Raw genomic sequence first — 19,247 nt, 5'->3', positions numbered from 1 at the left:
GGGGACGGGGGAATGGCCTTGGGGCGGTCATGTGCCGGGGAGCGGGGTCCAGCGCGGACACGCTGGCCCCCAGGAGGACAGAGGGCAGCCGGGCGCTGCTTCTGCATCCTGAGGCCGGCACAGCTGCAGGGGACGGGAGGGACACCGTGTCCCTCGGCTCGTGACTCGGAGCCCGCGGCCCGGGCTGTCACGGGCCACGCTCGGGCGGGGGATGGATGGATGGATGGATGGATGGACACAGGCGGCCCGTCCTCCCCAAAGCGCGGGGGAGGAGAAGCTAATTTTAGCTCCCGGAGCCTAAAATTGCTGGTGCAGAAGATCGTTACACATGCTGCTGTTCTCCAACCTCGGGGACGCGGGCGGATCGGCAAACACCCTCCGCGAGAGGAGTGGGGGGCTCCGTCACCCCCCCCCACGCCTTCCTGCCCAGGGCTCGGGGATGCCGGCCTCTCCTGGGCGCTGTCCCAGAAAGCAGGCGTCCTTCCTGCCGCCCGGCACAAACGCCCGCCTCCCCTGTCCCCGGGAGCGCCCCGTGGGAATGACAACACAGAGCCTGCTGAGAAGAGCAACAGAGACCAAGGGGAGCCCCAGGCCGCCCCCCCCCCCCAGATCTGCAATCAGAAATGCAAGATCGTCAGCTCAGGGCTGCCCCTCCCCCTCCCCCAGAGGGCCACACCCCCCCAACCTCCCCCCTCCTCCTGCAGGGCCGCCCCTCTGCAGCTTCACACCCTGATCCTCCTGGACTCGCTTCTAGATTCAGAAGTCACAAGATGAAGACTTCCGTCACCCCAGGCTTCAGGCTGGGCCCGCCCCATAGGAGAGGGAAGGAAATCGTTGAAGGGCGCTGAGTGGGAACATAGGAACCGTGAGAGCCCGCGGGGCCGCGGCCCAGCACCCGTCCACCCGCGAGGGGGCGAATCACACGCGGCCGACCACGCGTGGACTGCCGGCCGGCCGTGGACAGCAGCCAGGCGCGGGCGGGGCGAGGCGCCCAGAGAAGGAGTCCCCCCAAGTCACCCACTAGAGGAGTCTTGTCTTCAGAAGACGCTCGGATGAGGGAGGCCCCGGAGCCGGGCAGGCGGGTGAGCACAGTCGTTTGGGACAGAGACGCAGCACTGCCGGAGGACGCGTGCGCTCTGTCACCCACCGAGCACACGGCTACGCCGGCACGGGTCCACACGCCCGATTCGGCTGCATTCCACATCCCTCGGCACGGCGGGGGCCGTGAGCCACCGACCCGAGGGCTTCTCGTTATGAGACACAGGGTGCGTGATAGCCACTCACGTGGACACCGGGAAGGACAGCGGGACTCAAACCCCACACCTGCCGCGCTTGCTCCTTGCTAGTGCCCTACCGCCTGAGCCACGCCTCCCACCCCCGGTAAAGGTGCCACTCTCAAATCCCGCTGCGAAAAGATACCGGGTGGTCTCATTGATATAAAAGCTGTAAACTCTGTAAAACACAGCTTACGTGTTGTGAATAAATACAGACGCGTATGGGCAAAGTATTAAAAATGCATAGGAATGAAAGATAGGAGACTTAAAAACATCATCCGCGGGGCAAGAGGGGACGCAGTCAGATTAGCACGTGTGTAGTGACACAGATTAGCACGTGTGTAACGTGCACATCATGCTCTGTTTTTAAGAAATGTCCGATTACACAGAAATGGAGGGGCAAAGGGGTGAACAAATACAGCAGTGGTACTCACTGGACGCTGTGTTGAAAATAAACTAGACGACTTGTGGGTGGGGATGGGAGGGAAACACGCAGAGGGGGAAGGGGTGACATCGTCCGAAGAGAAACGCACTCCTCACCTGATTTATGTAACTGTCACCTTCTGTACATCACCTTTACAAAACAGCTTTAAAAAAGAAAGATCCGATTAAATAAGGCCACGGGAAAAAGGAGATGATACGGAGCACTAAGTCACCAGGCCTCTATCATTGATCCCCTGTCCTCGCGAGTATGCCGTGGTGGTATGCTTCCATCCCTTTTTACATGAGTTTATAGATGGATGATTTTTGCCCCTCCAAGGTGATTTAATACTCTTGGCTAGTTTTAAGTGACTTGGCTGACTTGGATTGCATTTTCCCTTCTAAGGCCACAGCGTCACTGCGAGCCAGCAAGGCCTGCCTTGTTCGTGTTATGTCCAAGATTGCTCGACCGTCTTCTGTTTAAGCAGCTTTTCTAAACCCTCTTCAAGAAAAGAGTTCTGAAGGGGAGGCAGGGAAGGACCCCAGCCGTCATGAAGGGCGCTCCAGAAAGAACCGTACCGCCGCCGCCGCTCGTGACGCCGGAGCGTGAGACACGGGCGCCGTGAGTATCCGCGCGCACGCGCCTGCCTTGGTGTTCCCGTCATCGCCTTGCTCTAAACGCACGCTCGCGGCGAGACTCCGCTCCTCTCTTACTTCATTCATCGCCCTGGTAAAGGTGAAAACACCTTGCTGGTTGGCAGGCTGGAAAAACAAAGAATAAGTGTGTGTGTGTGTGTGTGTGTGTGTGTGTACGTGCCTGGGCACTGTCCTTTAGGTTTTTATCCCGTGGAACCGCTGAGTTTTTGTCTGTTTGTTCTTATGTTTTGCTAATTCATTGAAGAGCCTCACAGATTTCCCCGCCCTCACCGGCTTCGAGGCTGAGTCCTCGAATCTCAGCTCCCCCCCCCACCCCCAGCAGCCGGGATTACAGGCGGGAGCCCGGGCATCCGGCTGGACCGAGTCCCGTGAATCTTGCGCCCGCCCCCTGCCCGTTTCTCACTGGCTTCCAACGGGACAAGCACGCGTCCGGTGCTGCCTCTGGAACCATTCAAGTGCCGGCCGAGAGGAAGGCCGGCTCGAAGGCAGCCCAGGTGGCCGCCAGCCACCGCCCCTCCCAGCCCCAGCACCCCCTAAACACGTCAGACTCAGTAGACAGCTGGCGAGCGCGGCTGGCGAAAGCGATCACGCATTCCGCTCGGTCCCCGCCACACACTGGCAAACTCCTCCAACCACCCGGTCCAATCGGCCTGCCGCCGATCCCCAATTGCTAGCCACCGGGCCGGCCCGGGCCTGCGGGAACCCCGCAGCTCGAAGTCGGGGTCCTGTGCTCCGCCATCCGCCAACAATCCAGAGGTCAAGAGTAGGCTGGACCTGACTTTGTCACCGGGGCCCGTCGAGCAGGGACCCGAGCAGCACGGAAGCTTCCAGAGTTTTATGACCCTCTCCAGGACACCGAGGGATGCTTGAGACTCTGGCTCATTCTTATCCATTCATGGAAGCTTCTAGAGCTCAGACTCGGGACAAAGAGCAGAGGTAGGACGTGGAGATGAAGCATGAATTTACGAAGCGACTTTCTCTAGGATGGAATTTACAGTCCACAGCGAGGGCAATGACAGGGGCAAGTTTCCTCAAGCCTGGTGAGGCGGGGCAGGGGACAGGAGAGGAGACACCGCCTGTGCGTCTCGCTCCCGTCTGGCCTCCCCAGCCCTTCCTCTGCGCCCGGCCTGGGCCTTGAACTCGGGGCCTGGGCGCTGTCCCTTCGCTCTCCTGCTCAAGGCTGGCTCTCCACCGTGCTGGGCGAGGCCCCGCCCCCTCGGCCCTCCCACATGCCACTTCTCACCCCCCCCCCCCCCGCATCAGAGCCAGCGAGATGAGGTGGGACCCGCCATGCTCCCCAAGATCAGTTCCTGCTTCTTCCAAACCCACGTTCTCCGAGGGGCTGTGCCTCTCCGTCCACCATCCCGCCTGGCCCGCCCATGCCCCCCCCCCCTCCAGTGTCTCTCGGGTCAGAGGCACGGCTCATGAGAACACCAGCCAAACGAGCAAGCCAAGCGCACACCAGGCTCTGGGTTCAAAGCCGGGTAGGAGAAGACTGCATCTCCTCCTTCTGAAACCCAGCCCACCGCGGGGAAAGAACAACCGTTGAAAGCATGTTTAAGACAGAGCTTCCCTGCCCCTAAGACCTCCTGCTGCCTTTGAAAGCATTCAACCGCGTAGCAAGCGCCTGTAATCCCAGCTGCTCGGGAGGCTGAGATTGAGAAGACCACAGTTCAAGGCCAGCCTGGGTAAAAAAAAAAAAAAAAATCCATTTTCAAGACTCCATCTCAAGCAATAGCCGGGTGATCACAGTCCAATCCCTGTCACAGAAATGGAGGTGGGGCTCACGTGGTAGAGTTGTGGCCTAGCAGAGCTCAAAGCCCTGAGTGCAAACCCCAGTCCAACCCCCAGAGTATCACAGGCTATTTAATACTGGAAAAATATGCATTATAGATATAATGTCATCAAATTTATATAAAAGAAGGTTCATGGAGCCCCTCTCCACCTTATCACTAGCTTAGGAACTAGAACATTCCATCCAGCCACTATGAGCATTTCTCAAACCTGAGCCAAAAGGCATGAACTGTCCTGATAAAAGCAGAAGGAACGTTCTAGAAACCCCAGCTCCATGACCGAGCTGCTGTGACTGACATCTCTCTATCTTTGCTCTAAATCTCACCAGCATCCAGCCGCCCCCCCCCCCCATTTTATTTTTGGCGCATTTCAGAAGTGAACTGCTGCATCCCCGAATTGCTATAGACTTATTGCTAAGAAGAAGCCAGTGTTAATTTGCAGTTTAAGTGAAATTTACAGAGAGGGAAGCACAGAGATCTCAAATGCCCCCCGGGATGGATTTTGACAGCAGTACCAGTGTAGATGAAGCCTCTGTCAGGTGTAGCTCATTGTAATAACCAAAATTAATTCCTCTTGTATCTCTTCCCAGTAAACGAAAGACACCTATGCCATAGAAAATACAGACAAGATTGCTTTGCACCATATGTGACTTTTGATCTATCTAGACATTCACTGGAACCATACATGCAATACACTCTTAGCCAGGCACCAGCGGCTCAAGGCTGTAATCCTAGCTACTCAGGAGGCTGAGATCTGAGGATCCTGGATCTTTTCCTGGAAGGAAAGTACTTGAGACGCATTTCTATTTAATCACCAGAAAGCCAGAAGTGGAGGAGCTGTGGCTCAAAGTAGTAGAATGCTAGCCTTGAGGGGAAAAGCTCAGAGACAGAGCCCAGGCCCTGAGTTCAAGCCCCACGACGGATAAAAAAAAAAATCTCTTAATATCTCACTTCCTTCCCCAGCAAGATGTTTTCAAGTTTCACTCACATATGGTAAGAGAGCAATACTGTATTCCTCTTTATTGCTGTGTAGTATTCCATGGTGTGAATATACCTCTCCTTATTCACCCCCCCGATGGAGACTTGAGTTGTTTGCTTCTTATTTTAAGTTATGGGTAAACCGGCAAAGAACATTCTTACGCACGTCTGTTTTGCCACACATATATTTCCATTTCTCTTGGTAAGTATCCAAAAGAGGGGATTGATGAATTGTACGAGAGAAATATATTTAGTTAGATATAAGGACCTGCCAGGATTTCCCCCCCTGCCATAACTCCTGGCCCCCCCCCCCAGCTTCCTGTCCTGCCAGGCACTGCCGACTGCGCCCCCCCCCCCCCACCGAACGGCAGCTGGCGGCCCGGCGGTGTGCACAGCTCACTGCGGGGCTGTTTTTTATGTGGTTTGTTTGTTTCTAACTCTCTCTCTATGTTTTGTCTTTTCTTTTCTTTGGTACTGGGGCTCGAACCCCGGACGCTGGGTTTGCTGGGCGAGTGCGCGGCCCCCGAGGGGCGTCCCAGCTCTGGTGGTGGCTGGTGTGAATCCCCTGGCGGTCAGCTGGCTAGACGACGCCCTGTGCCGAATGCGATCCCAGACTCCTCTCTGCAGAGGAAGCCTCTGGCCCGGCACGCCCGCCAGAACGAGGGAAGCTTCTGGAAGGTCTGTGTCAGCAGGCAGTGCCTCCCCGCCAGGCTCTGCTGGTTCACGCCATGATCTGGGAGCCCCCGGTTTGCCTTGGGTGTGGAGTGGGGGTGGGGGTGGGGCGCTGCGTGAATCTGGAAAGATCCTTCCCAGGCCTCTCAGACGTGCTGGGGTGGGAGGCCTCCCGGTGGGTGACAGGACCCGGGCTGGGATGTCACCACCCTGGAGGGGAGGCGTGCTGTCCAGGCCCGCAGACCCCCCTCCACCCCCCCCCCCCACCCCCGTTCTGCTGGTCCCTGTCCAGACTCCACGGGCTCTGCCCCACCCCACACTTACGGGGCCCTGGACCAGGCCGCAATTCCACCCTCCGTCCTGCAGGGGTCGCCCACGCCTGCCCGAGGCCCAGCCCGGCAGGGCTCTGAGGGTCTCCCGCTGGCTCCGCGTGGGCATGGGCGGTCACCCCCGGGGCGGCCTCCACCCAGGGGCTCCCGTCGCCGGCTCCCCACACCTCACCCCTGCGGCTGTGTCTGGGACCCGGGGCTCAGCCAGACAGGCCCTCCGCGCAGACACAATGCGAGCACCGTACGTGAATAAAGCCCGCGCGGGGGCGGCTGCTGCAGACTGGGAGCTGGCGCTCACACCGCCCCGCTGGGGGACTCGGGCTGATTCCCACTGCACCCCCAAACACAGTGCCCCCCCGCCCCGCACAGAGGGAACTACCTTTACAGTCCCAGACAACGAAGGCTTGGAGTGCGGTCAACGCCAACAGACGAACCCCAACCTTCCCCTCTTTCCCACACACCAGACCTGCCTGGGGCCCCCCAGCAGGTACCAATGCCTGGAATTCACCCTTGGCACCCCATCGCCTTGCAAAGGGAATACCCCAAGGGAAGGAGGCGGATGTGCAGGTTCACTCTGGCCTCCGTGAGTCACGGGTTCCGATCATCTTCCACACAGGAAGAGCAGGGTGGCCGGGAGCGCCGGGGGTGCCCGGTGCCCAGGTATGGAAAGCAATGCCCGGGCCAGAAACGGGGGGGTGGCGATCGGTGGATCCCCGCAACCTCAATCAGAGAAAGAGCAAGCCAACTCACGGGCAGTTCTGCCACAGCTGAGGGAAGACTCCAGAACGTGAAGGATGTTTTACAGTGGGAGGGAGGGGAGAGAGAGAGACGCTCAGGGTCAACCCATTCGTCATCTTCTGACTGCACCCCCTAACTGGTACAAGTGGGAGAACCCCCAGCATCTCCTCCAGGGACCCGGGCGGCCTGCCTCCCGGTGCCAGGCCCTGGCTCCCGCACCCCAGGGCACGGAGGAAGCCAGGCAGAGCCACAGCAGGACCCCCTTGGGTCTCTGCTCTGTCACCACGCTCTGCTGTTGTCACCCCGGAATGCCCCAAGACACTGCCCGCCTCGCCCTCGCCCTCGGGACCCCAGGAGAGGGGCCTAGGGCTGGCCCTGCAGGGCGCCAGCCTGGGGCTCGCCCCCACCCCACCTCCGCCGGCTCCTCCCTCGGGTCCCGCAGAGGAAGGGAGGACCAGAGGGGGAGCACCTGCCGCCGGCCGCCCGGTCCTCCTTGCTGCTCCCGGCCCCCGCCCCCCGCCCCCGCCCGCGTCCCGGCCTGTGCTCCCCCCCCCCCCACACACACACCGCTCTTCTCCTCTGGTTTGGAGTCGTTCTTACAGTGGGGACAGAGCCCCCCTCCCAGGCCCAGGGAAGGGGGGGCTCATTGGGAGGCAAATGCAGTTACAGAATCCCTTCTACCCCCACCCGCAAACCAAACCCCAATGCTCAGAAAGGAGAAGCCGTGCGTCTTTCAAACAGTGGCCAAAGCTGCTTTCCACTCAATAGTTACTGTTTTTCCCCTACACAAAGCGACAAAAATCAGCCCATATCTGGTGTCCACGCTTCGTTCAGACATGGCAACCAGGCTTCCTAATGAGGGAAGACGGTGCCTTTTTCATGAATATAAAATCTCTCTGGGAAAAGTCTGACTTTTTATTCGCTTATTTTTTCATGTTCCAAACACTGCACGGGACGGGAAAGGGCTCCCTCCACCCCCCGCCCCCACCCCCCGCCCCCGGCAGAGGCCTGATGAACTGCCGAGACTCAATACGGTCGCACGCAGCGGCGGCCAACTGGTTTCCAGCGTGCAGGAAACGCCCCGCGTGTGCGCGGCCGGTGCTGCTGCCGAGGCGGCACGCAGACTCCACACTCAGGATTTAGCCTCACAGCGGGTTTTCAGAACCGCTTAGCCTCAAAGATTCAAAATACACAACACAGCGAATGAATTCTTATCAAAATGTCAACATCGATTTGGCCAGAAAACGTTGGCCTGGAACATCCGAGAAAGGTTAGGGCCGCGCGTGCCTCCCTCCCGTCCTCTGAGCTGTCAGGTTCGCTCTGGAAAACAGAAGGAGGCGTGGAGGCCACGCGCGCCCCCAGGCTCTCAGAGGAACCCCGAGGAGGCTCCAGGAGGAGGGGCCGCGGGGCAGCCCCTGGGGGGGGGGCTGGCTGCCCCAGTGCCTGCCCTTGGCAACCACCCTGTGCCAGCATGGCTCCTGACACAGGCAGGGGGGAGGGAGGGGGAGGGAGGGAGGGAGGGAGGGGAGGGGGGAGGGAGGAAGAGGGAGGGAGGGCAGAGGGAGGGAGGGAAAGAGGGAGGGAGGGAAGGGGAGGGGAGGGAGAGAGAGAGGGAGGGAGGGAGGGGAAGGGAAAGGGAGGAAGGGAGGGAATGAGAGAGGTAGGGAAAGGAAGAAAGGAAGGGAAGGAGGGAAAGGAAGGGAGAAAAGGAAGGGTAGGGAAGGGAAGGGAAAGGACTGAAATGGAAGAGAAGGGAAAAGAAAGGAAAGGAAAGGAAGGGAAGGAGGAAAAAGAAGTGGAGGGAAGGAAGAAAAGACAGAAAGAAAGGAAAGAAGGAAGAAATAAAAGAAGAAAGGAAGGAAAGAAAAAAGAAAGAGAGAAAGGAAGGAAGGAAGGAAGGGAGGGAGGAAGAGAGGGAGGGAGGGAGGAAGAGAGGGAGGGAGGGAGGGAGGGAGGACGGGGAGGGAGAGAGGGAGGGAGGAAAAGGGAGGGAGGGAGGAAGGGAGGGAGGAAGGAAGGGAGGGAGGGAGGGAGGGGAAGGGAAAGGACTGAAATGGAAGAGAAGGGAAAGGAAAGGAAAGGAAAGGAAGGGAAGGAGGAAATGAGGGAATGAAGGAAAAGAAGTGGAGGGAAGGAAGAAAAGACAGAAAGAAAGGAAAGAAGGAAGGAAAGAAAAAGAAAAGGAAGGAAGGGAGGGAGGGAGGGAGGGAGGGAGGGAGGGAGGGAGGGAGGGAGGGAGAGAGAATAGAAAGCCAGCCTTGGGCCACCTCCTCCCCTGTCCCAGCGAGTGCCGCCATCTTTCTTACAGGGCTGAGCAGGAGCTTAGCTCTGGCCTTCGAGGGTGGACGCCCAGGCACCCTGCGAGCCTCCCCAGAGGCCAGGGCCTGGCAGGGCTTGCTGGGGGGGGGGGCACAGGCTCAGGGGCCAGGAGCAAAGAGGGGGGCCGGCGGCTCCAGGGGGGGCCTGCGGCGGGCCCCCGGGGGGTGCTGCGTGGCGGTGCCGGACCCCACATCACCGCGCCCCTGCACCGCGCCGCTGACGGTCAGGTCAGAGCTCATTGCCAATGCGACTGCTGTGTTTTTGTTTTCAGACAGAATCATAACATTATTAAGATCTAGTGCGTTTATTACTGAGATTCTCAACCGGGCAGTATTAAAACTTGTGAAAGTGACTTTGCAAATTACTAAACAGTCACCGAGCTAATGAACCAGGACTTCCAAAGTGACTGAGAAATAATTCCTATATTATAAAGACAGCAATCTGCAAAGGGAGATTTGGTTTAGAAAAAGAAGGAAAAAAACAGCCACCACATTGCAACGTGTGATGGAGAATGTTAATCTGGCGTGGATGCGATCCAAGCTGGCTGGGAAGCAAGACGGGGGAACCGAACACAGAAATGGAGCCCAGGGGTAGAACTTCTTAAGAAAGGGATTTCTCCCCAAGGGCTTTGGGGGGCGGGGGGCGGTCCCCTTCTGCCTCTTCCCCATCCCCTCTCCCGGTGTTGGTGTTGTGCCACTGCTGTCCCGCCAGGAAAACCGGCAGGAATCTGGCTCCAAGAATCTGCCAAGAGAAAGGCAGGGATCCGCTCTGCCTTATGCAGAGCTCTGGCTCCGGGCAACACATCCAGAGCCAGCGGAGTCACCGGGGCTCTCACCAGGGGGACCCCCCCTCCCCGCACCCTGCACACCACTCAAGGTCCACACACCTTGCCAGGCAGCCCAGTACTGTGCCCATCCCCCGCAGAGGCAGCTGGGCACGGGAACCAGCCGGGAGGCCCGGCCTGCCTGGGCGCTAAGGACGCGTCCACACATCGTGTCCCCAGTCGTCGGGCCCACACCCTCCGTCACACAGACATTCTAGAAGGTGCCACATCAGAGCGGGGTGCAGAATAAAGCCAAGGAGCCGGGCGCCCACGCCAGCACCCGCCGGAGGAGGGGGGGGAGGACCGTGTTTCTCGTTAGCGTTTGACAGCCAGCACCGCGCGCTGCTTAGTGAACCAAATCCTCCTCTATGCAGAAGTGTTTTCCTCATTCTTGGCCCAGTGGTTTCCACGGGTGCCGCGCCCCCCCCCCCCCGGCCCGCAGCAGATTTCCAATCCTATTACACAGTCAACATCTGCAACATTAATTTTCTCCCCCTGAACAAACGCAGGCAGCCAAGGCCGATCTCTTGATGAATCCATCAATACACGAGCAACACTCTGCGCCCCCTTTCTCGGGCAAAAATGAAGGGGTCCTGCCCAGCCCGTGTGCCCAGCAGCCGGCAGGGACGGGTGTGGGACGGGGAAGGGAGGGCCCAGCTTCAAGTCCCAGCAGCACCCGCCCTGTGTGTGTGGGGGGGGGGAGCAGGGAGGTCACAAGGTCCAAGCAGCCCAGGCAGGGCCACGCCCCGTCCTTCCACCCTGAGAAGGGGCTCCCACCGTGGAAAGCAGGGCTGCTCACCCCCAGGAACCTCGGACAATACCAGAGGGAAGGGCTGGTGGAACCCGCGGGGGGGAGGGCCGGGAATGCTGCCCCCACCCCCAGCCGTGCTGGGACGCCCCTCCCCAAGCAATTCCCTGGTGAACCACCACGTACGTGATGCCTGCATCTGGACTGTTAGGATTAATTATTATTCGGCTGGTCCTGGGGCTTGAGCTCAGGGCCCGGACGCTGTCCCTGAACTGCTTCTGGTTCGAGGCCGGCGCTCTATCATTTGAGCCACAGCTCCACTTCCGGCTTTCTTGTTCATTTGTCTGTGTAGCAGAGATACGAGTCTCACAGACGTTCCCGTCCCAGCTGGCTTTGAACCAGGAGCCTCAGCCCTCGGCCTCCTGAGCGGCTGGGGTGCCAGGCGCGAGCCGCCGGGCTCCCAGCGCTCCCGTCTTTGAGGGATGCGTCCTCCCTCGGTGACGGACGGGACTCTGGCTTGATCTCGTCCTGTGACCTCCTGGCCTCCCTTTCTGTCTGGAAAGGAGTCTCTGTGCGGGGAACCCCGCCCCCCCACACACACACAACCACCCAGCCACCACAGACCTGTGCCCGCCCTACTTACAGAGCCAGGCTGACAGGGGGCTGGGTGGGTTGGGGGGGTGGGGGGAGATCATGGGGAAGAGGAGGGAAAACAGAGAGAGAAGGAATGGGCCAGGGCAGTCACGATACTCCACGTACGTGTATGCACGCGGTAAAGGTACCGGGGTTGGGAGAGAAGGGGACAATGGTGGGGGGGGTGACATTGCTCAAGATGCACTGTTCTCACAAACGGATCTACTGAATGGGGTTGTGCAACCACACCTGCGTGTGTGCTGAGCAGCATGGCCTGAATTGAGGGGCCGCGTGCCGTCCCTCCGCGTTTCTCACTCGCGACCAGCGCTCCTCCGCAGCTCCACCGCTTCCTCTCCGCCGGTTAACCAGCGGTGAGTCTTACAGACCCGCCCGCCCTGGCTGGCTTCGAACCACGATGGTCCTCGCATCTCCACCCCCCCCGCGTGGCTGAGATCACAGGCGTGAGCGCTCGGCCTGTTCCACTGCTCGTGGGACGCGAACATCTCTGAGTCAGTTTCCCGGATTAGGTCCTGGGGAGCCCCCCGCCCCCCGCACTCAGTGAAGTGTCAAGAAGGCTCCCCTGGCATGGCCACCCCCCCGCCCCCACCCCGGGGCAGCATGGAGGAAGGACTGCTCTCCCTGACCTGGGAGAAGGGGGGCCTCGCCTAGGACGGCCGCTCCGGCCTGGCACTCGCTTCCCTCTCTGCCCGGCATCTGCGCGGCCCGGGCCGTGCCCTTCACCCGGGCTTGCCCGGCGCCGCTGGCTGCCATCCAGGCCCCGGCTCTTCCCGGAATCCACCCCCAGAGCGGCGCCCCGGTGGCCGCCCGTCCCAGCCGGGGGCCTGGCCCTGCTGCTCTGACGGCGTGAGAGGAGCCTGGGGCCTCGGCCCTTCTCATGGGCTGGAGGCGGGCGTCGTGGTGCCCGAGCAGCGGAGGCCTGGGTGCTTCCGTGCGCCGTGGACCACAACAGAGGTGCTCAAACATACACCACCACCAGCAGCAGCACCCCCGCCGAGTGGAGCGCGTCCTTCCCAGCCCGTGAACCCCAACTTGCTGGACACAGGCTGTCCCCTGGACCGGAGGGGGCTCCTCTCTCCCTCCCTGCTCCGCCTCTGCCCGGCAGCTGTGGGGGTGGTCACATGGAGAACCCCAAGATCCTGTGTCATCCCCCAGTCAGGACATCCCCACTGCCGGGGCATCTGGGGGGGGGTCATGTAGAGAGCCCCAGGACACTGCCTCACCCCCTGGTCAGGGTGTCCCCCCCGCCGTGCTTGGCCCTGCGTGGACGCCGCGGCCTAGGACAAGCCAGCCTGGGGAGGCCGGCAGTCAAGCGGGGCAGGGAAGGCCTGACCCAGGCACCCAGCCCCGGCGGCTGGGGGGGCGCGGAGCTGTCCTCATGCTCCGCAGCCCCCCCCCCCCCGCCCCAGCTCCGTGCACTGGGAAGAGAAGGCCACGCAGCCCCGCACCGGCCCTGCGCAACCTCCCAGACCCCACAGAGCACCCCCGCTCCTCTGTGGCCAAGCCCAGGGCCCCGCCAAGACTCCCTAAGGAGGGAGGAGCTAGGGCCCGGGGGGCACACTGGACTCTTCCTGGACCCTAACGTGGAACCAGAGCGCAGCCCAGAAAATGCCTGTGCTGGGACAAGGCCCGCCCAACCTGGAACAGGAAAAGCCGCCTGCCGGGGGTTCAGAAGGACAGAGCTGTGAAGCCAACGCCGTCCTCCCTCTCCTCATCAGGAAACCATCCAGGGGCGCACGAGTCCTTCCTCCTCTCCCCGTCCCCCCAGGCGGGCAGCGAGGCAGGGAGCGCCCAGACCCAGAGGAGCCACGATGACGCAGAGGATTCTGGGAGAGGATGGGAGAGGGGAGGGGCTGGGGCCCAGTGGCCGAGACGCCGGAGCTGCAGGTAGAAAGCCTGGTGTTCTGCGAGCCGGAGAAACAGATACCCCAGGCGAGGCGCGCAGAGGAAGGGTGCCTGCCTCTCCTAATTGAAAGAGAACCTTCCTACAATTCCCTCTCGCTGCTTCCTTCCCACAGGCTTCCTCCCCTGAGGCACGGAGGGCTAACTGCTCATATCCCGGCCCTGAGGAAGGCTCCCCACCAGGAGACCTGGGCCCCGGGGCCTACGGGCTCCCCACATGGGAACTGGGGCAGGAGGACTGGCTTATCAATCGGCTGCTTCCGGAAATACCAGCCAGCCGAAGTCGAAGGTGCCGAGTAGAAAGCTCCTGTGGCTGCGTAGCCCCCAGATGAGGTCATCAACCGATGATTGAGGGCCGGGCACGGTGGCACACCCCCATGAACCCCAGCTCTGCAGAAGGAGGAGCACGATTGGAGGCCAGCCTGACAACAGGTAGCTGGCAGGAAACTCCATCTCAAAAGACAAGCAGGGGTGGAAGGTGGGGGAGGGTGTTCATTAGCTCATGCCTGTAATCCCAGCAAACCTCGAGACACAGAGTGTAGGAGGAGGGAGTTTCCAGGCCAGCCCGGGCAAAAAGTTGGTGAGACAAAGTTAGCCGGCATGGTGGGGCACACCTGCAATCCCAGCTGGGGTGGTGGGGTGGGGGGGAGGGCAAGATGGAGCCCTGACAACAGGAAGAGCCTACCTGAAATAAATAAGTAAATGAATGCATGAATGAATAAATAACAACAGAATCAAAAAGGACTAAGAGTGTAGCTCAAGTGGTATAGTGTCTGCGCTCAAACCCCAGGACCCCCACAAAAATAAATAAACAAGTAAGAATAAGAAAAGACCCCGTTGAAGTACCAAGCACGTGTTTTGTAAACAGAAACTGTCATTCCTGGGGTCAACAACCAAGCCGGCTCTACACGCAGCTCAGCCACGGTGGATGTAAGCTCAGGAGCACCGGGTCACCTCCTCCCTGCTTGCCACCCTCTCCCACAACCCGCACACCTGGACGGCGGCCTGCGCCCAGCCCAGACGCCCGCGAGCACCCCCCAGGCCCGCGAAGCCGCGCCCTGACAGGAGGTGGCGGTCACTGCCATGGTCTCTGCCTTCAGGAGACCCCTCGCCTGGGGATTCCCACAGCCTGTGCCAGCTGCTGTGACCCAGCCAGCCCGGAGTACTGGACTCCTACCAAGCCGCCTGTCCGGAGGCTTTGGGGGTGGCTGATCTGGGCACACCGCAATCGCCTACCCCAGGAACAGGGGCTACAGGGGCTCCCTTCTTAACTCTGCCACTGTTGCAGCAGAAATCCCAGCCTCTGAACAATTTCTCCAAAGGCAGCGTTGGATGAAACCTATTTTTTTATCCTTTCAGTACTTCCACAAACACACCAGGTTAGTAGGCTGGAGAGCACTGTCAGATGACGGGGTGCTGGGTCCCCACTTTGCCCTGGGGACCAGGGGGACACAAAGCAGGAACAACTGAGCAGGCCGCAGGGACCAGCCGAGAGCCATGTCCCGGGGGGAAGGCGGCGCTGTGCAGGGAGAAGGACCCACCACCACCCTGTCATCACAACCAGGCCCATTCCTGTCCCTGGGGGATGATGACACAGCTCGGGAGGAAGCAGGTTCAAGCCCCGCCTTGGCAGCCAACACCGGCAAACTGGTGTGCACAAGCCAGCTCCACCCTCCAATGAGGACGCACGCTCACAATCTGTCTACCTTGAGTGACAAATCAGTGTTTGGGGGAGACCTTAGCTGAGCCAACCTCGGTCGATGCTGGTTCAGACTGCGTCAGAGGTCAGCAGACGGGACTGATAAACAGAGGCAAATGGACCTGGCACTGTTTAATAATGCAATAAATCTGGCAGTGTCTAATAATGATTCTGAGTGGAATGACCTCATAACTGCAGATTCAGCCTTTGTACACAGCCTTTGTAAAAAGCCAAGAATAATGCCAAGTGCCGTGGCACATGCCTGTAATCCTAACTACTCAAGAGGCTGAGAGCAGGAGGATCATGGTTCAAGACCAGACTGGGGGGGAAAAATTGAGACCCCCCTCCCGCCCTTCTCAATTCACAGGTGGGAGTGGTGGGTGTGCCTGCCATCCTAGCTACACCAGAGGCCAAGGTGGGGTGTGCCTGCCATCCCAGCTACACCGGAGGCCGAGGTCAGGGGGACGGAGGCTCCCAGCCAGCCCCAGAACAAAGAGTCCAAGGACTCCACGTCAGGGAAGAAGCTGGTGCGCCCCAGCTCCGGCAGGCCGGGCAGAAAGCAAAAGCCTCATCTGAACAGGAGCCGGGCAGGAAGTGCTGGAGGTGTGGCTCCCGCCGTGGAGCGCCCGCCCAGCCAGTGGGAGACCCGGACTCAACCCCAGCATATTCTCGAAGCCACACAGCACGCGTCCGTCCTCACAGCGGTCAAATCCCAAGCCCACGCTGAGGCCCACTGGGAATCCGCGAACCCACGGCGAACTGCAGCGCGGTGCTGGGAACTGAGCTGAGCGGTGCCCCGCCCCTGCCTGGGGACCCGCCCCGCGCCTGGAGCCCCGCCCTGCGCCTGGAGCCCCGCCCTGCGCCTGGAGCCCCGCCCCTGGAGCCCCGCCCCTGCCTGGGGACCCGCCCCGCGCCTGGAGCCCCGCCCCTGGAGCCCCGCCCTGCGCCTGGAGCCCCGCCCCATGCCTGGAGCCCCGCCCCGCGCCTGGAGCCCCGCCCTGCGCCTGTAGTCCCGCCCCGCGCCTGGAGCCCCGCCCTGCGCCTGGAGCCCCGCCCCGAGCCTGGAGCCCCGCCCCGCGCCTGGAACCCCGCCCCGCGCCTGGAGCCCCGCCCTGCGCCTGGAGCCCCGCCCTGCGCCTGGAGTCCCGCCCCACGCCTGAAGCCCCGCTCCTGGAGCCCCACGCCGCGCCTGAAGCCCTGCCCCGCGCCTGGAGCCCCGCCCCGCGCCTGGAGCCCCGCCCCGCGCCTGGAGCCCCGCCCTGCGCCTGGAGCCCTGCCCTGCGCCTGGAGTCCCGCCCCGTGCCTGGAACCCCGCCCCGTGCCTGAAGCCCCGCCCCACGCCTGGAGCCCCGCCCTGCGCCTGGAGTCCCGCCCCGCGCCTGAAGCCCCGCCCCCGCGGTGAGCCTGGATTAGAGAGCCACTTTAGACTGCGCTAAGGTCCAATGAGGTCACAATGGGGCAGGAGGGAGGTGGCGAACCTGAGAGCATTACTGGCAGAGGAGGAGGAGGAGGAGGGGGAGGAAGATGGGGAAAAGGAAAAAGGAGGAGGAAGAAGAGGAAGAAAAAGAAGAGGAAGATGAGGAGGAAGAAGAAGGGGAGAAGGAAAAAGGAGGAGGAGGCAGACAAAGAGGAAGAGGAGGAGAAATAAAAGGTGGAAGAGAAGATAGAAGAGGAGGAAGGAGGAAGAGGAGGAGGAAATAGAAGAGGAAGAGGAGGAAAATGAGGAGGAAGATAAGATGGAGAAGGAGGAAAGAACAAGATCCCTTCACACACACACACACTCTCTCTCTCTCTCTCTTCTCTCTCTCTCTCTCTCTCTTAGGAAAGCCCATGTTAGGACGGAGCAAGATGGCGGCCACGGGTGATCCAGCCCCAGGAATGGCCCCGCCGGGACCTCCAGCCTCAGAGCTGGAAGAACATAAGTGGCGTTGCTCATGGCACCCAGTGTGCGTGTGCGGCAGACGCGGAGCCTGCCAGCTGGGTTCACGAGTAGGAGGGAGCGTGGGAGTGCTGGCGACAGCGTGGCCTCTCCAGTGACAAAAGCACACACAAGAGCGACGGGGTGGGAGGACAGAGCCCCGGCCTCTGCGGCACCGGATGAACTAGAACAGGCGTCGACAGTCGCTTTCCAGGTGGCCGCATTCGCCATCAGCTCACCCTTAGAAAAGGGGTGCTCACGTCCCGAGGTGATGGCAGGAACTGGCCCTTGAGGGGGTGGGGGGAGGGCAGAGTCGCCAGGCATGGTCCCCCCCCCCCCGGAGCTCCTTTCCCCCACCCCTACCCCGGGGGGGGGGGGTCAGTGCCCACTGCAGATGAGAAGGGACTGGCAGAAGAAAAATCACCTGCAGCCTTCCGTTCCTGGTCAGGTCAGGAAAAGCCATCATCATCTTCATCATCAACATCATCATCAACAACAACATCATCATCCTGTCATCTAGACCATCCTACGGCTCTTGGGCTTCTGCACTGGCCACGGTGGCTTGTGGGAAGGTCGGGCGGTCCTGAGGCCCCGCTGCGTGGGCCGTCGCGTGGAGGCGGGGTGAGGTGCTAACCTGCGTTTAATTGAGCAGCTATTTCCTACAGAAGGCCCCCACAGGCTCAGACAGACCAGTCGTGACCACATCATCTTCTGTCAGGATTTTTTTTTTTTTTTTTTAAGAAAGAGACGAAAAGGTAACGGAGAGCCGGGCTGGTTCAACTTTAAGGTACATTTTTAATTAAAAGAAAAAGATCAGAGCCGTGATGCGGCATCATAAAGCAGATAATTTTACAGCTGGATGGCCTCCCTCTGATGTACTTGAAAACCGTTTTCAAGCGACATAAAGTTTAACATACCGGTACATCTGCCTACCCACTAGATTCTACATGGAATTTAAAATTTAATTATATTAAAGCTTTGTTACAGTGTGCACGCGAGCCTGCTAACCAAGTGGAACTTTAACACAATCTCTGCAGATAGTTGGACTCTTTTTTTTTTCCTTCCTTCCCTTTTGAATTCAGTTTTAGAGAACTGAGCATAGTTTAACAAGCAGTGGGTGGCTCTGTCCAAAGTGTTTACCGCTATCTAACAAACGGCTGGAGGCCCAACAGCTTCTCCTCCTCGGGGTAGCTCTGTGGATGGACGGATGGACGTCCCTCCTCCTCTTCCTCCTCCTCCCTGGGAAAGCAGGAAGGCAGCCAAAGAAAGGAAGGCCCCAATCAGGGAACCGGGCCGGCCCTTCGGAAACCAGAGGGTGGGGGCGGAGCGGGGGAGGGGGGAGGTGAGTGACTTGCACCACTGCCCATTTTACACGGGCAGAAAAGTTCTACTTCCTCCCATGGGGAAAAAAGTTGCCATATTAATCTTTTTAATCCCAGATTGGGTAGTTTCTACAATTAAAACGCAACCTTTGCCTGGCCCAAGTGGCTCATTCCTATAATCCTGGCTACTCAAGAGGGTGAGATAGGAGGATTGCAGTTCAAAGCCAGCCTGGGCGGGAAAGTCCATAAGACTCTTATCTCCAATTAATCAACAAAAAGCCAGACGTGGAGCTGTGGCTCTCATGGTAGAATGCTAGCCTTGAACAAAAAGCTCAGGGACAGCACCCAGGCCCTGAGATCAAGACCTAGGACCAGAACAAACAACAACAATACACACTCACACACACACACACACACACACCCCTCTTGATTCGAATCCTGGCCCTGGCACTAACTAGCTGTGTGGTCTTGAGCAAGCTGCTTCATATCTCTGCACCTATTCTAGAAAACAGAAATGCTCACGGTACCTCATTCATATCAGTGTCGGGGGAGAATCACAGATATGCGCAGTATCGGGTGAGCGTAGGCCGGGGCCCAGCATGGGGGAAGCTTCCCGTCTCCCGTCTAGAGGAACAGCTTCCCGCCCAGCAACGCCCAAAGCACAGCACGCTACCAGGCCCTGCGGGCCTTGGCTTCACCCCTGAGCCCAGATACCCAGAAAATGTGGGCAGCCTGGTTCCCCTGGAGACCCCTGGCTGCCTCCAGAGCACCCCGACCACCCAGCAGAAGTCCTGAGGACCCAGGAGAGAATCTGACAGACAAGCCACGTGGGAACTTGAACGTGGGCTGCGTTAACATTGTGCGCTGTTTGGACCTACAGCTATTCAGAGAACCAAAACTGGAAGAAAAAAAATCCTTGAGATTCTAAGGATTACTCCGCTATTTTAATACAGCCCCGGATACTATATGGTCAATATGAATCCTTGTATTTTTAATGTGAATCA

General features: G+C 59.9%; 2 protein-coding genes across 4 annotated transcripts in view; one reads left to right on the top strand and one right to left on the bottom strand.

Annotated features, from left to right (window-relative positions):
- LOC125354523 (calmodulin-binding transcription activator 1) overlaps nt 1-19,247 on the bottom strand; it is a 639,297-nt gene that overhangs the window by 385,570 nt on the left and 234,480 nt on the right. The window lies entirely within an intron of this gene.
- Nucleotides 2,246-17,508, top strand: LOC125354436 (extensin-like). Its single transcript, XM_048350010.1, has 6 exons — nt 2,246-2,316; nt 6,161-6,610; nt 12,508-12,631; nt 13,421-13,593; nt 15,769-16,401; nt 17,370-17,508. Exons 1-6 carry the CDS (start codon nt 2,246-2,248, stop codon nt 17,506-17,508), a joined length of 1,590 nt encoding a protein of 529 aa, XP_048205967.1.

The sequence above is a fragment of the Perognathus longimembris genome, chromosome 7 (assembly GCF_023159225.1).
Source record: "Perognathus longimembris pacificus isolate PPM17 chromosome 7, ASM2315922v1, whole genome shotgun sequence".
Taxonomy (NCBI): Eukaryota; Metazoa; Chordata; class Mammalia; order Rodentia; family Heteromyidae; genus Perognathus; species Perognathus longimembris.
Note: the sequence above shows the minus strand (reverse complement) of the source record. Positions and strands in the feature narration are given on the sequence as shown.

Excerpts from the sequence above, each read along its gene's own strand:
- LOC125354436 (XM_048350010.1), top strand. The coding sequence starts at position 2,246 with ATGAAGGGCGCTCCAGAAAGAACCGTACCGCCGCCGCCGCTCGTGACG. Across the intron at positions 6,611-12,507 it reads TGCCTGGGGCCCCCCAGCAG|CTGTGGGGGTGGTCACATGG; the intron begins GTACCAATGCCT and ends TCTGCCCGGCAG. Across the intron at positions 16,402-17,369 it reads CCTGAAGCCCCGCCCCCGCG|GTCAGGAAAAGCCATCATCA; the intron begins GTGAGCCTGGAT and ends GTTCCTGGTCAG.